This window comes from Pseudoliparis swirei, chromosome 18 (genome assembly GCF_029220125.1).
Source record: "Pseudoliparis swirei isolate HS2019 ecotype Mariana Trench chromosome 18, NWPU_hadal_v1, whole genome shotgun sequence".
Lineage (NCBI taxonomy): Eukaryota > Metazoa > Chordata > Actinopteri > Perciformes > Liparidae > Pseudoliparis > Pseudoliparis swirei.
In genome coordinates, this window is record NC_079405.1 from 15,037,978 (window position 1) to 15,053,434 (window position 15,457).

At 40.3% G+C, this 15,457-nt stretch overlaps 2 protein-coding genes across 3 annotated transcripts; both read right to left on the reverse strand.

The window, feature by feature from the left end:
• Window positions 1-2,501: 2,501 nt before the first annotated feature.
• Window positions 2,502-8,046, reverse strand: nbl1 (NBL1, DAN family BMP antagonist). Of its 2 annotated transcripts, none has more exons than XM_056437132.1 (4): window positions 7,655-8,046; window positions 6,129-6,309; window positions 4,950-5,061; window positions 2,502-3,010 (listed from the first exon to the last, which is right to left on the reverse strand). In XM_056437132.1, exons 2-4 carry the CDS (start codon window positions 6,299-6,301, stop codon window positions 2,729-2,731), a joined length of 567 nt encoding a protein of 188 aa, XP_056293107.1. In that variant the 5' UTR covers window positions 6,302-6,309; window positions 7,655-8,046; the 3' UTR covers window positions 2,502-2,728. The 2 variants fall into 2 exon arrangements, with proteins under 2 accessions (XP_056293107.1, XP_056293108.1); XM_056437133.1 differs by having other exon boundaries at window positions 6,129-6,338; window positions 7,655-8,045.
• Window positions 8,047-9,870: 1,824 nt separating this feature from the next.
• On the reverse strand, window positions 9,871-13,983 carry LOC130208163 (MICOS complex subunit Mic10-like). The gene is made up of 4 exons (XM_056437141.1): window positions 13,897-13,983; window positions 10,303-10,350; window positions 10,099-10,208; window positions 9,871-10,017 (listed from the first exon to the last, which is right to left on the reverse strand). The coding sequence occupies exons 1-4, from the start codon at window positions 13,955-13,957 to the stop codon at window positions 10,009-10,011; spliced, it is 228 nt and encodes a 75-aa protein (XP_056293116.1). The 5' UTR covers window positions 13,958-13,983; the 3' UTR covers window positions 9,871-10,008.
• Between the last annotated feature and the right edge of the window lie 1,474 nt (window positions 13,984-15,457).

Genomic DNA, 15,457 nt, shown 5'->3' on the forward strand with positions numbered 1-15,457 from the left:
TGGCGGAGGGTAATGGATGATTATGTGAAGCAGGTGGCATTTGCCGACAACGCATACAGACATGTCAGCACCGTTTTCACCCCTTTCTTCCTTCTGCAAGGACGTGAGGGACGAGTTCCAGCCGCTGTTCTTATTCCTAACAGGGTTGATGTTTGCCAGGGCTCTGGAGTCCTGCCGGAGTATATGTGCCATCTCTGGTGGGGAGACTGGAGAGAGCCTTCAGTGCAGCGAGACTTCATGCTACAGGAGCTCATGAGAGACAGAAACGGTATCATGATTAGAATGTTTGCCAACGTCCTTATGGAGAGGGCGCGTTAGTGTGGCTTGTGTAGAGTGATATGAAACTAATAATACATTCAACTTAATTATTAAACTAAATAATTCATCATCTTGATTGTTTTGCTTGTTGATTGAAGGATCGAATTTATTTTAAAAAATTATTATTTTCTTTATTTATTTCTTTTTCTTTTTCTTATTACACAAATATCTTCCTCAGTTGCTGTGCTTGGATCCGGCAGCGCTGCTTCCAGTCCAATTTATTTTAACGGGAGCGTTTATCCAATCAGATTTGACCTCCACAGTCTCTATGGAAGAAGACCAGCTCATCTCAGGCCTCCACACAGGCCAAGGAAAGTACAGCCTGCCTGAAGTACATGGGGACCTTATCGTTGATTGACATAATCTTCAACCAATGATATCGTTAGTTTGACATTCTGGGTGTATTTTTGAGGTCTTCTGGCCTTCTCGAAGCTCTTGAAAGTAGGTCAGATTAACCTGCGCTGTGATTGGTTAGTGGGCCCGCATGCAGTTCAACTGAGAGGAGAAGGAGATAGATTAGCGGGGGTCAAGAAATCACCACAGTTTAAGTGTTTTGCTTTTAACTTTTAGTGGCGGAAGGAGGAGAAGCAGACTTGGTGTCGGATTTAATCTCGAAGCCTTTCTCAAGGAGGACGTTTCAGGAAAAGAAGGACATTATAACCAACGGCCGCCAGACCCCACAGCTAGCTAGCTTAATTTTCAGAAACGGATTCCTGAAACGGATAAAGACTTATTCCAGAAACGCAACTGGGAAGGCTCGGCTTTCATCACTGGCGTCCATAGCCATCGAGAAGGAGCTGTTAGTGGACTTAAAGCTCTACGACTGCGACATTGAGTTGTTTGTTGGCAAAGAGAGGAGGATGGACTTTAATGTTCTAGTTCCACCTGTTATACTGGCCCTGGTCGTCCCAGTGCACGAGGTGCACGGTTCGATCCCCGCTAGTTGGGTTTCCTGAGTGTGAGGACAGCCCTTTTGATAAATGAGGTCACTACATGAACAGAATAAAGTACACTATTAAAGTCCAAAATAGTCTAAATTTATACAGAACAAAAATCTGAAACAACTTTAATCCAGCACTAAATATAAGAGAAAAAAAGATTCCCTTGCTTCTTTAAAAAGTATTATGAGAAACTTTATGTTGAATTGTATGCTTGTACAAATATCCATGTTTTTGCAAGTTCAGCTGAACTGCTTATCCCCGATTAAAACAACTTTAAATTAAATGTAGGAATTGAAAGTGTAGTTAAACACTGTCTGTAAGTTACTTTTGTGATGGAATTAAACATACACCTTTACAGGAAACCTTAAAGAAGTTTTGGGAAGAATAAACCAGAAATAGGAGAGGTGAACAATAATTGTTTCACTGTGTGGGTATTATATTGTTATCTTTATTAAAAAAAGGTAAAACAATTTTTTAAAAGTATAGCTTATATGTATGCAATGGCAAGGAATTAATACTTCAAAGGATAGATTTTGATTTTTTTAAATGCCATATGTACATTGAGTTACAGTTTCTCTCTTACTTCAAACTGATCCCTTAGCAACATGACAATGTGGGACGGAGGGGAAAAAATGTTTGAGTTACATCAAGGATATCTTCCAAGGTCTTTTGAGTAAGAAATTCCTCTTCGTGTTACTAGCTCTCGGCAGCAGCTCGGCAAGTCAACGCTGTCTGTTGAAATACAAAAACTGTAACCTGATATTCGCTTTAGCTGGACTTGTAAAGGCATTTTTGCACAGCATGAGGATAGTGGGGTTCCCCCCCTCATTTCTTACTGTGCAGACACACTAAGAATATACAAAATATAAAAACTCCTTTAAGCATTGCTTCAAGACAGACTTCAAAAAATGTATCTTTTAAATTCTGAATTATTCTTTAAGAACAAAAATCATGAATTAACATGGATAAACAATTAAAAGTGTATGTGTAAAACTTCTCTGGCATTTCCATCAAAGAATCTCATTAAACTGTCTGGCGCTGCGAGATCGTATTCAGGCCAATAAAGCAGTCAGTATCTTCCCATAATGCATCTCTATTATGTGCTCCAATAAACGTATATTAAATGTTGGTTATGATAGTTTTGTTGATCAAAGAAACTAACCACAAGTTCCATGGCCCAAATTCAAACAGCAGCACATGATGATAAAGAACAAGAAACTATATTAAACAAAAGACAAACGGTTATAACAACAATATAATTTATTGTGATAAAGCAGATACAAAGTTATGAGACTACAGATTATTAACAGCCATGTCATGTGCATGTGTGTGCGAGTGTGCATGTTTCTTTAGAGAAACTTGACTGAACTGAAGCCATATTTTCAAAGTGCCTTTACACTACAGATTGGTACAAAGGCTGCAGTGTGGAGGTCGTGAAAGATGAGCAGAGGGACAAAAGGACGTCGTCCCTATCCTCCATCTGATGTGTGTGGTAGTGTGTGATGGGCTGTGTGTGGGTGAGCATGCTTTTTAGAGTGTGTGTTTAAAGGGGGCAGCGGGTGAGACTGAGCGCCGCTGAGGGTGTCCGGTAGAGACAGAGCGTCCAGGACGTTGTCTGCTGAATACAGCTGCATTACCGCCCCCTCCTGGCCGCTTTCTTTACTGCAGGACTGGCAGCTACAGTGGAAGATTCTCTCTACCAGCTTATCCACGCGAGGAGACTCTTCACTGCCCGGGCACTCCAGAGTCACCTGTTCACACACACACACATACAATTACTTAAATACATATAAACAGAGAGGGGGGGGGGGGGGTATATCTGGAGGTACAAAGTTAATGGCTGCTGGATGTCAGCTGGTTTGTTAAATGTCAGCAACCCAATGAACAGGAATTTAACTTTATATGTGGCCTTAGCCTTAAATATTCCACTTTATAGATATATTTATATTTTTAATAATACATTTTTACTCTTTGTTTTTTATATATTTCTAAATGTATTTCATATTGTTTTTCTGTCTTTGACTATTGATAGTCATATATATTTGAAGTAAGTGATAACAATACTTTCTTTCCTGCCCTACAACATAAAGTAAATAGAGATAATTAAAAAACAATAAAGGCAAAAAAAACCTATTGTTTTTTCATTTCTGCTGGTTATGTTGTTTTGAGGGGAAAAAAATTAAGAATTAGAATTTGTAGCTCAGAGAGCTGAAGGTATGTGACATCTTATTCATTACCTTCGCATTCTGCGGAAAGTTATGTTTTGATCGCTGTGTATTTATTTATTTGTATGTGTGTGTGTGTGTTATTCGCATAACTCAAAAAGTATTAAACCGAATCGTATGAAATTTGGTGGGATGATTAGTTATTATCCGGGGACCATTTGATTAGATTTTGGGATCGATCTGGTTCAAGGTCAAAGTCATGAAAAGGTAAAAATCTTCTTTTTACCATAGCACGGTCAATTTGTATCCAATTGGCATGCAACTAATGCCACAATGTTCACATGACATCAAGCTCCCCACACTCTCATGCCAAGTACCAAAAAAGTGGCTGCGGCGAAGGTATGCGCTCTACCGAGTGCCGTTCTAGTTTTTTATGTATTACTACAGAACATAAAATGAGTAAACAACATTGGCACAATATGTGAACATTTTAGGGCGAGTACATTCTTTTGTTATTTTTCTATTTCTACTTTGGTTAATAAATATTGCTTGGTTAATATATATCTTTACCTTAGTTTAATTAATTGAGATATTAATTGAGATATTGTTTTCCTTCTCAGTAAATCTGATATTTACAATATGTGCATACTACTACTGTATGTGGATGGATAATGTGCGCGAGTGTATTTGGTTAAATTTGTACTGCTTAGTTTCGCGTTTTTGCTTTGTTAAAGGGTTTCGTATTTCCACATTTAGAAAATGTCCATCTAATAAACATGAAATAAACAGAAACTATACAAGCACCTTGTAAACCTCAATTTTGCACAAGCTGTTCTAGCTCTTAAGACATCACGCAACTTCCTCTCACGGTTTCCATTATCCATTGAAAATGATAAGTCAGCAGTTTTATCAAGATCTACCACAAGTGCCAAACCAGCATGGAGCAGTATCCTCTTTCATGAAAGCTGACTTTGTTCTGTCTCTAACTGAATTTAGTTTGAAGCCCTGTGAAAACAATCATGCAGACAAAAACATCCCTTTTCCAGATAGTTAGAAGTAATCTGAGAGTGTAAATGCACTTTCTCAAGCAACACAAACAGTATGAAAATGTATTCATCTATCTGGTGAACTCCAAAAGTTACAATATTTTCCACTGAAACACGAGGCGACCTCACCTGAAGTCCCACCCGCCTGGCCTATCTGGCAGCTTTCCAAACTACATACACCTCACTGCAAAGCCTTTGTTGACGAAAGACTGGATTCATTCTGGCTAACACGGACACTGAACATTCTTCAGGAATAGAAGATACAGGAGTATGGTTCATTGGCAACTCACAGAGGGAACTGCAGAAATTGAAACACGCATCTAAAAAATTCTCCCTTTTGGTTTTTTTCTTCTTCTTTGTGTTCGCCAGTGACCACAAAGAGTGATTCCTTCATGTTTGAAACCTGTGGTTTTGTGTGTGAGTTAGACCAGTTTGTGTTGGTGTGTGCTCACTATGAGCTGATGTGCCATAAATCTTACCACTTCCCACTGTGTCTGGGCCGGCATGCAGGAGTCACAGTGCACCAGGGACTCGGTTGACTGTGGGAACGTGTTGGGGACGCTGTAACTGAAACACTGACCCAGACAAGCTCTGTGAGGAGGACAGAGGGCGTTATGCATGATCCAACTGTGAGAGCGAGAGCTGTGGATGTTTGGTCGCCTCAGGCCAAACACAGAATCACAAAAAGGAGACTTGTTATTCATACATGTAAAGTGAATCTCTGGGCAACTAATCCTGAGAAGGGAAAATGATTGAGATGAGAATGTGTCTTTTCCCAAATAAGTAGTGTACAAATATCTGTGAGGACTGCAGCTTAGGGAGGAATACATAGAAATATGTCCTTGTTGTTGAGAATAACTAAACTGTTACTGAACTATTTCAAGTAATTCAAAGGCCGTACAGAAATTACTTGGAAGGGTCACGGTGTTACAGATTAAGCACATTGAAAAATAAGGATACGTCGGAATCTATTGGTCAACAAACACCATTAAAAGAACAAAACAAACAAGACAGTGATACTTTTAACAAGTATTTTCAGTGTTGCAATAGTGTGATAAATAGTGTGTTCCTCCAAAACTCATCACTGGGCCACTTTGTTGCACTGGATGATTATGTTCTGTCATTAACATGAACATGGGCCTGCTGCTGCTGCTGTTTATATTCACAAGCGAAACACATACTGAGTATAGTTTGCTAAAAGGTACACAGTCATGACCCAATCTTCAGATTTATGTCCAGGAACCAAAGGGCTTTGTTGGTGTTGGTCTTTTTCATTCAGATTTGTTGATAATAAGAAACATAATAATATCTATTACCAGTGTTTAGCTATTATATCAACGTCTGCAGTTTTCAAAAAAATCTTTTTCAGTTTTATTATTATTTTTTTCCAACTACTTCAAGTATGTAAATAAATCAACAAGCATTGAAACTTGTTTGACAAAGTGTCTTTGTTATTAGTAATATGTTATTTATTCGGACATCACACAAATGTTGAGCCCCTGCAAGATGATTTTAACTGAATAAATTGAAACAAATAACTACTAACTGTATGGTTGAAAAATACAATCACATTAAAACACATTTCTGCATCAGCACTTTTTTCAGCTGCAGAGAAACGGTCAGACAAAGAGAGCGACAGTGAGGGCCTCCATCCTGACCTGTTCTGAATGGAGCGAGGCTGACAACCCGTGTGCCCGACTATCTGTGTGATGTTCTTGGCTTCGCACCAGGCGCTCTTGTCAGGGAACAGCGCCAGGCGGTTGATGTGTGCAGGCGGTGCCGCTGAATACAGTGCAAACAGTACCCAACAAATCTGTATCCTCTGCCACATGACTGCACCTATAGAGGGGAAGAAAACCACAGCCGGCCTGTTGACCTTGTTACACACACACACACACATTCAAAAGAGGAGTCACAAAATCTCTTGATGTTTTTTTTTCCGGGTTGGATGTGGCCTGGATTTAATGTGAAGTTTGGACTTAGCAAATCCCTCCAGATGTGAATTGGCAATTTGATTAGCAGCTTGAAACCCAGGGGTCCCATACTTTATATATTCTGCAGTCACATGTTGGACTCATGTGACTGATTAAAAGAGATACCTCCTGATTATCTGAATCATGCAGCAACGGTGAAAACAACACAAGATTAAGTTCATATAGTGCCAAAAAGAGACAATACAATGGGGGAGGGCGGCATATGTCTGCTCCTTTCACCTGCAGTCTGTCCTCTGCTGTTTCACACTCCTTTTAAAATGCCTCAACCAGTCGCGTCATTTACAGCCCACAAAATGGTTTTCTCCTGCTGCTTAATAAAAAAAAGTGTTTCATAGTCACCCACAGACACACCTTTCAGAACCTCCATATGTCTCTGACACAAGATACCCTGTCTTCAAGAATCAATAGAGCTCTCCTTATCTATTGTGTATAGATATAAAAGATAAAAGGCCATCTGGGGAGTGTTGTTCTGTGGGGGAAGGACATTCTTTAAAAAAAATCTGTATAAATCTAATTTACTTTATTTTACAGATTTCCAGCTACTTTCTTAAAACGCATATTTACAGAATGCATACTGTATTATGTTAAAGTGGTAATGCTGATCAGGTGTGTGACGGCTTCACCCAACAGGAATTTGACACCGTGTTTCTGTCGCTCTCATTGTCACAGACATATAAATATATATATGAATATAATATAAACAAGGACATCTGAACAAGAGTTAACACAAACGCGAGCTATGACGTGTTACAGCACCGTTAATATTTGAGTTGGTTAATGTCTCTGATGCAGGGGCGACACACACAAAAAAAGTTATTTTTTATATCAGATTAGATTGTTTAATCTGAATTGCACAATCTCTCTCGCACTTTGATGCAGGTTAAATAAATATCAAGAAATATTCCCCTCGGACTTTCTTATAATAGCGCATTCTGTCTCGCCTAATATTTTAGACAACGTCTTATCCCCAATAACACACATATATATCACCAGCAAGTTCATGTTTCTTTTTTTATCGAGGTACTTCTGGAAGTGAGAGAAGTCTCCACCGTCATTTTAAACAAGTGTCGCAGCAAACTAACGCATGAAAAGTCACGTCGCCCGCAGCGAGGAGAGGAGTACCGCGACAGAACCAAGTACAACTAATACAGACACGTCTCAAACTCAGAGGTCCTCGTGGAGACACTTACCGGCGCTCACCCGCCCGAGGAGCCGCTCGCCCGTGGAGCTCTGCGCAAACCTGGACACTGGCCGCTAAAACCAGAGGATGCGGTGCGCTGCCGGGAAGCAGCGTGCGCTGATAATGTGAGAGAAATATGAGCACTTCGTCAGCAGCGAGGACACATCCGAGCCCAGTCCGTCACTAAACAGTTACATCATCCGCAAAGAAAGAAGAAGAAGTGTCTTCCGACGGGGAAGGATGGGGAGATGATGTTCGTAGAGCGCTATCTCATCCCCGAGTCCACTGGCTCAGCCCGTCCCGCCCCTTTGTTCTCTCCTCGTCCAATGTTACATTCCCTCGCAACTCTCCGACAAGCTCTTTCCAAGTCGTTGTCTTTTGTTGTAAAACTCTGGAGCAGGAGTTAGGCGCGGCTGAGCCCCCAGACCGGGGTCCTGCTGTGCTGTTTCTGGAAGAAATCGGAGGAAGAGGAGCGTGAAGGGGGGGCTGTTGGGAAGGTTTCAAGTATGTCCCAAAGTCGAGGAAAGAGGCCAGACCGAAGGTCAGATTCAAAGGAAAAAGATGCCGGAACACAAATATATTTTCCTGTCTTATCTTTGCAATCTGAAAATATGCTTCTACACGTTTTGGGGTTTTTAAAATGGAAACACTACTAACTGATAATGCAACACCATCGACCGATGCTATGATCCATTTTCTTTTAGCTAAAAAGTTGAAATTGTGTCAACACCATGTGCTCATGATAACTTTATTTAATTAAGGCCTCCATAACTTTGGTGTGAAACGACATTGTGAGCAAAGTGAATGCTGCAAAGCATTTCAAGGGCAAATTCTATACTATACAAATGAATACACACAATCTATAGTATGTTCACAGGGGCTATATTCCTGCATATTTTCCATTTGATATCAGCTGATGATAATAACGTCTTCGATGCCAGACCTTTATTTGTAACTGAGTATTTGTACAGCGTTTAATTGCATATTTTACTGAAGTAAAATATCGGTGTACAGCAGCATCAGCTACGCTGCAGTCATGCGGCAGCTCACAGTCTGGGGGTATTTTCACCAACACCGACGGAACAGCTTTGAGCCATTAGATGAACAAATTGTTTTTGTACATCCGACTGGTAATTATGATTAATCATGGAGATTTCTTTAGACAGGCACAGACAGGTTGGATAGGTTTTGGCTGCCTTGTTACACCTTGTCTGGGTCACTGGTCGCTCTCCCACACACTACATTCCTGCACTTCATCCTACCTATGTACAGGTGTTCAGCCTGGCTCGTGTCCAGAAGGCCCCCTATCTGTCCCATGCTTCACTTGAAAACAAATGTTTTAATGGACAGGGGACGAGTGACATGGCTTGATATCTGACATTGCCCATTATGTGCTCACATTGCTGAGAAAGCCTTTAGCGCGATAGAGTGAAAATGTGAGTGTATGTATGAGAGAAAGCATGCAGTGTTTTCTTTGATGTGAAAGTGTAAACCATGTGTTATGTTCAGAGTGCAAAGTGCAGAACTCACCTGTTAGTAATAAGAGCAGACTCCAGTCCAGAAATGACATTCCTCTACATTCCACAGATTCTGCTTCACCAGGGGTCTGGATAAACATGTGCGCCTGCACACGCTCATTCAAACAATCCTCCTTCTCTCCGAGCAGGCTCATGCAACCACACATAAGTGATCAATCACACTCAAAACAACCACGGCAAACGAATACACACGAGGCAGGAGATTCGTCCTGATATGGAGACGTGTGCTTTTCCAACTCCCTGGATAGAAAACTTATTCACAGCAAAACACGTTTGTCCAGCTCACACAACTTCAAACAAGACCACAAATCATGGCATACCGAACAAATTCATGATCTAGCATGAGTGGAGAACAGTCTTGGTTATCTACATGTTATGGCGTTGAAAGTAATCTATAAGTAGGAAAACTATGATAATGTGCTTGTCACACACACATGAAAAGCTAACTTCCTCTCTTTCAACATAAAACATTCTTCTCCCACCGACTAAGTTATTTCTTCCATCATTCGGTGTAACTCTTCATCCTCCCACTCGCCAACAGGGCTGCAGATGCTGAACCTGGCCCTCATTCCAAAACAGCAGGAGCTCAAGTCTCCCAGCTCATTAACACACAAAATTGCCTCCCACCCCCAAACCACATTTCATTCTCCTCAAACACACACAAAGAAAAACAAAAAGGAGAAACAGATGACGTTTTCAATAATCTCTTTATGAAACATACATCGACTGATATTTGATAAACACAATGTGGGACGTTAGAAATGAGCTGCAACACAAACACGGATGAACGACTTCACGGCAAATCCTGCTCATCTTTAGTCCTTTATTACTGGTCCTGTAAATGAGCACACACACAAATCAATAAGTGTGTGTCACAAATCTCTGACAAACAATGCATCTCACCCTCTGCACTCACCTTAACCATGTTGCCATGAACCAGGTATGGTGACCTGAAGTCATGCTGGCAGTTGGCGTATCCCATTCCCAGTCCCAAACCGGAGCCAAGTGAGACAGGCCATGTGCGACCTGGGAGGGAGGGAGGGGGGGGGGGGTACATTTATGTTTTAAAGAAGTGCTTAAAAAAGCATTTACCAGTCTAATTTTATGAAACCGCACTTACGTTTAAAGAGAAGGACGGAGAACACAACGCCCACAGCAAGACCGGTTACTGCAAACAGGAGACACAAATAAGTAAAGTGACGACACGTCCAGAAATGAATTAACTTTAGTACCGAGGTAATGTGATCACGTCTGATCCAGGATACAAAGTGGCTGGCATCGATGTAAATCTGTCGTAATGAGGTCAGTGTGGCGCTGCTATGATGTCGGATGCAAGAGTTGGTAAATGGCACACGTTAGCAAGACATTGCTCCTTAGGAAAAGAGAGGGAGGCAAAAAGCAGCAAGAAAGCACAAACTTCCAAGAAAGAACGAAAACAGTGCAAGGGGTGCGAGAGAGGGGGAAACGAGTCAAGAGTCCATGAGGCGGAGGGAGAGGAGGCGAGAGGTCGAACAGGGCCCACATGTGCAGGTAAGCAGTGTTGACCCAGTCGGGTCAAGCTGAAGGTTATTCTCAGGGACATAAAAGTTGGCTTGTTTGAAGAGCTCCGATCGGAGTGGGATCTTGAGGAGGAATGTGTTTGTGCGCTGAGCTTCACCCAACAGCAGGCCGGCCAGCACAGAAAGCACAGTTCACAAAACTGCCATTTGGGCCTCACCGACTCTTAATTGAATTCAGTAAGCTATGCAGCATGACCCCGTTTCTTTTGCACAACTTAGAAATATCAAACGAGATCACAAAAGAACACGCACAAACCCCCAGTGCGGATCAACAAACATGTATTGTCATCTGCGTCCATTTCAGGCAAAGATTTAGTTAAATTTAAGGTTCTCCGTCTGTTGCAGTCTCGGTCTTTCTTTGATCTTCAGCCAGAACCGTTCTGAAACCCCGGATCTTCCATTTGCAGTAATACAGTAAAAGCATTGGCAAAATATGAGGACTGATCAGCATCTCATTTTGGCATCCTCTCTCTCTGTCTGGACGTCTCTCAGGGAGATGGTTTATAACAAAAACATTGCTGCTGCAGTCGAATAAACGATTTAACCCACAGGCCACAAAATACTCAGTAGGTTTCCCATAAAATGAAGTCTAGAGCTAGTTAATAATACTGATGTTCATTTGTTCATTATTTCAAGCATTTTTTGGAAACGGGATCAATAAATATATTACATTTTGTGAATTTAGTGTGACAAAATAACACAACTTTAGACATATAACTCGCATTGGGATTTAAAGTGATGGTGTTCTTCGTAGAGCTAAAGATTGTGAGGCGTCTGAAGGGGACATTGTTCAGGATTTAAAACAGCTCGTGTGGAAAGAATAATCTTACTTAATATGACATGGTGACAGTCATTATTGTTTAAAGTGAACAGTTTGGAATCATTAACACACTTTCACAATGCTTCACAAAATATGCTAAACTATATTTTCCTCAGCAAACACAGAAAGTTGGAACTCAGAAACTAAATGAAGCCCAAGTTTCTGACAGAGACGCCTTGGCACAGCGGACAGTTTGCAACACAGAATGAGCTCAAAGAAAAGCCACAATGCAGACGTTTTCCTCCCAGCAAGAAACATATTTCATTGTGCCAAAGCTGATGTCATTAAGTGTCTTTTGGGTCAGATTGTTTGCCAGTCTAAATATTTGAGTCCTCACCAACACTGTTCCATATACAACTGACAAACTCTGCATAAAACCCCCAAGGTGATCTGTGCAACGCTGTAGTTCTGTGTAGTTTCATCAGTGACAAGTGGCTGAAAGAAGGCCAGAGACCACGGAGGAAACCTCGAAACCAGGAAACATGGATTCATTTGACGGACTTTCCCAAAATGCCCGTTATACTAGACAGATGGTTTGGGCAGTACATTAAAAAACATCTGAGTAATATGCATTAGCTATATATCAAAGTAAATGTTGCACATAAGGTGTACAGGAATAAAAAAGTGATGGTTTTATTTAGTTTAAAAATAGAAAAGTGACTTGTAATCCTGCTCAGATTGTTCTCTTCCTTCACGACTTCTCTTTCCGCTGATAATGGACCGAATATCTCAAATATAATTTTGACTGTAGACTTTATTGGTTGATCAGGGTTGGAGGGTCCCATAAAGTTACTTTAAACATTGGTGCATCAGTTGAAAAGATGTATGGATAGAACTGCAAAGGACTCAAATCAAAACACCGTATGCCAAACAAAAAGTAGAACATTGCTTTAACAAAAGGGAACACCGGTCACAACAAGTAAATGCTAAACGGACTGTACTTGAACAGCACTTTTCTAGACTTCCGACCACTCAAAGCACTTCAGGCTACATGTCTTCACATTCACCCATTCATACACTGATGGGAGGGGCTACCATGGAAGGTGCCACCTGCCCATCACGACTAGCTAACCATTTATATACTGCAGGGACAGCATTTGTTAAGGACACATCGCTAAGTGTTAAGGACACATCAACATGGGCTAGTGGAGCAGAGGATCGAACCGCCGAGCCTTTGAACGAAGAACGACGCTGCTCTACCACCGATCACTGCCACCAAAACAAGAGTTTGTCCACACTGAACTGGGACATCCTGAAGAGTGACCTCTGTCCATGTCGTGCAAGCATTTTTCTCTCCAGAGCCGGTGAATCTGAAGAGGCTGGCTTTGCATTTCCCGTTAACAGAGGAAATCTTTTGGAAAACAATAACATATGTCCTCCTAGACAAGCCCTGGGGCTGGAAGAAAGTTATGAACCATCCAATCTTTTGAATGTATAAACCTTCATACTATATATATGAATGCATAATCTGTTTACAGAGATTGTGAGCCATGTGTCACACAGCACAGCTGATGTCAATATGCTGTATGCAAACATATAAAACAGGATTAAATCACCATTTCAGGATAATTCTGTCCGACAACATAAGAACAATATTTAAATGAGAAAAAAATCACTTTTGACTACAGCTATTAAAACACAGAATACAGAGAGTGAAGGGGGATTTAATCGTGGTTTAACTGATCAGAGTAATCATGTGGTCCTCCCCACTCATAGATTGGGCAGTTTCTAATGGTTTGGGTGTTTTCAGTGGGACAGACTTCAGATTTACCCAGTTTCGTGTGGATTTGGTCTGAGTTGAATCTGCACCTCTAACAGTCTTAACTAAACAGATGCTTTACCTTCTATGTTTGAGATATGCTTTAGTTTTAAGGGCTATACAATTTTTAATTCCAGGGTATAAGTGTCAGGCTCCTTGCTGCTATTTAACTGTAAAATATTGATTCCAGTTGAGGGGGATGGAGAGATGAGACTGAATGAGGAGAATTGGTCTCAGGCAGAAAGTCAGCATGACAACGTTACGCCATCCGTATAGCTACTCCGTGACTCTACCAATGACTTTGTTCAAAACTCAGCTTGTATCTCAACGCTATGTGGTCCTCTTTAATCTAATCATTACTCACCCAAACAATAAAACACGTGAGTTTGACCATTCAGCAGACAGGTTTACCGTTGACCTCAACAAACTGCCCCATGATGGTCAGACAGACAGATGTCCCGTAGAAAAGGACCTTGACTGGTTTGTCGCACAGCATATCAACCAACTGTAATGCACTACAGAATACCGTATAGAAGCGTTACATACTAGTATGCAATTGTATGTGAAGACATTAACCTGTTTTCACGGCTGTATCAGCAAGACAGCGGTCCCATTTCCGTCCGTGTTCGGCTGCCATGTTTTCAGCTGTCAGGAAGCTCGACCAAAAATCGCGAGAGAAATATAGCCACGTGATCTCACAATTTCCCGGTTTTACCCTTCCGTTTGTTTTAGGTTTATATTTAGCCCCTAAAATAACGTTCACTTTTAAGAAACATATCTTTTTGTTATCATATTCATTTAGCAAGACGGCACGAACAACTTGATATGTTAAAGAGTCTAAACAGCACTTTCCTGTTTACAAAAATACACCTTCACAAACTTGATATAAATAACATGTATTTCCCCCTTCAACTTATGTTACGTTGCTTTATTTTATTTAAAACTAACGAGGAGATCAAATGTAATGCTATGCAGGCAGAAATAATTTGACACTGGACTAGCACCTTCTTTTTAAATATGTTTTGCCTCAGATAATCTAGGTATTTTTTGAAAGAATTTAAGCCACACCGTCATCTTCATTTTTCAAAACACACGACTATGTCCAAAGTAGCAAACATATTTGAGATTGTAGCTATATTACTCCTCCTCTTATGAAATTCTAGTAAATGCTGTAATATGCTGATTTCCTGACAGTCAATATTATACAGATGTTGGAGGGGTGTACAGGCAGGTTACCCATTTACTCTTTAACATTTTACAATGTAAGCAAAAGACATCAACCCAGACAAATTGGGGAGTAATTACACTATACCTATTTCAATAAGTGTATAGGAAGACGTTCACTCATATGTGATGTAAAATTGTTAAATATATACAATCTTCATTATAATTGTACTTTTGATTCTTTAAAATATATAGAAGTTGTTTATTGGGTTAAACCTGGGGGAGAACAACATCAAACCAACACATGTAACTTAATAGCAGCTGAAAGAGTTGGGTATTGAATAACGGTGCAATCAGCATGACATAATTTAACACTAAAAAGACTAATTTCATTTTGTTTTAATATTTTTTTTAAGCATTAATGAACCACCAGTTACAGTGTCACAATATCCACCACAACAGGCAATGAATCATAATTGATTATCGCCATCAACACATTAAGGTATTATAAAAAAAATGTACGACATCATTACACCTGCTTGTAGACTTGCATCATTGTTGCATAATGCAAACAAAGGAAAATTGCTATTCCATTCAAAACCAATCAAACTAAACCTGAGAGAGCCTTCAGAATACAAGCTTATAAATATAAATACACTACAAATACAATATATATATATAGCAAATAATAGTGGCCCAATAATATTTCTGTAAATAGAGTACTATATTTTGTATAATTGACAAACTCTTTAATGACAAAGGGAGATGAAACCTAAATGTATTATACACTTTAACACATCATTTATGTTAGACAATATGTGTGAATTAAAGGTTTACAAATAAAGCTAGAACGATAAGGAGTAAGTGGATTCTGTAAACGTCCCATTATTAGCAGTTTCCAGTCACCGTTGGTCGAGCAAGGTTTGTTTTTTACAACTATATTAACCGTGTTCGTCTATCCACTGCTCTCTCT

Coding starts and splice junctions, on each gene's coding strand:
- nbl1 (XM_056437132.1), bottom strand. CDS start 6,301: ATGTGGCAGAGGATACAGATTTGTTGGGTACTGTTTGCACTGTATTCA. Junction 5,062..6,128: donor CCTCGCTCCATTCAGAACAG/GTCAGGATGGAG, acceptor TCCTCCTCACAG/AGCTTGTCTGGGTCAGTGTT. Junction 3,011..4,949: donor CCCAGACACAGTGGGAAGTG/GTAAGATTTATG, acceptor GTGTGTGAACAG/GTGACTCTGGAGTGCCCGGG.
- LOC130208163 (XM_056437141.1), bottom strand. CDS start 13,957: ATGGCAGCCGAACACGGACGGAAATGGGACCGCTGTCTTGCTGATACA. Junction 10,351..13,896: donor TGATACAGCCGTGAAAACAG/GTTAATGTCTTC, acceptor TCCTGTTTGCAG/TAACCGGTCTTGCTGTGGGC. Junction 10,209..10,302: donor CTCCGTCCTTCTCTTTAAAC/GTAAGTGCGGTT, acceptor CCTCCCTCCCAG/GTCGCACATGGCCTGTCTCA.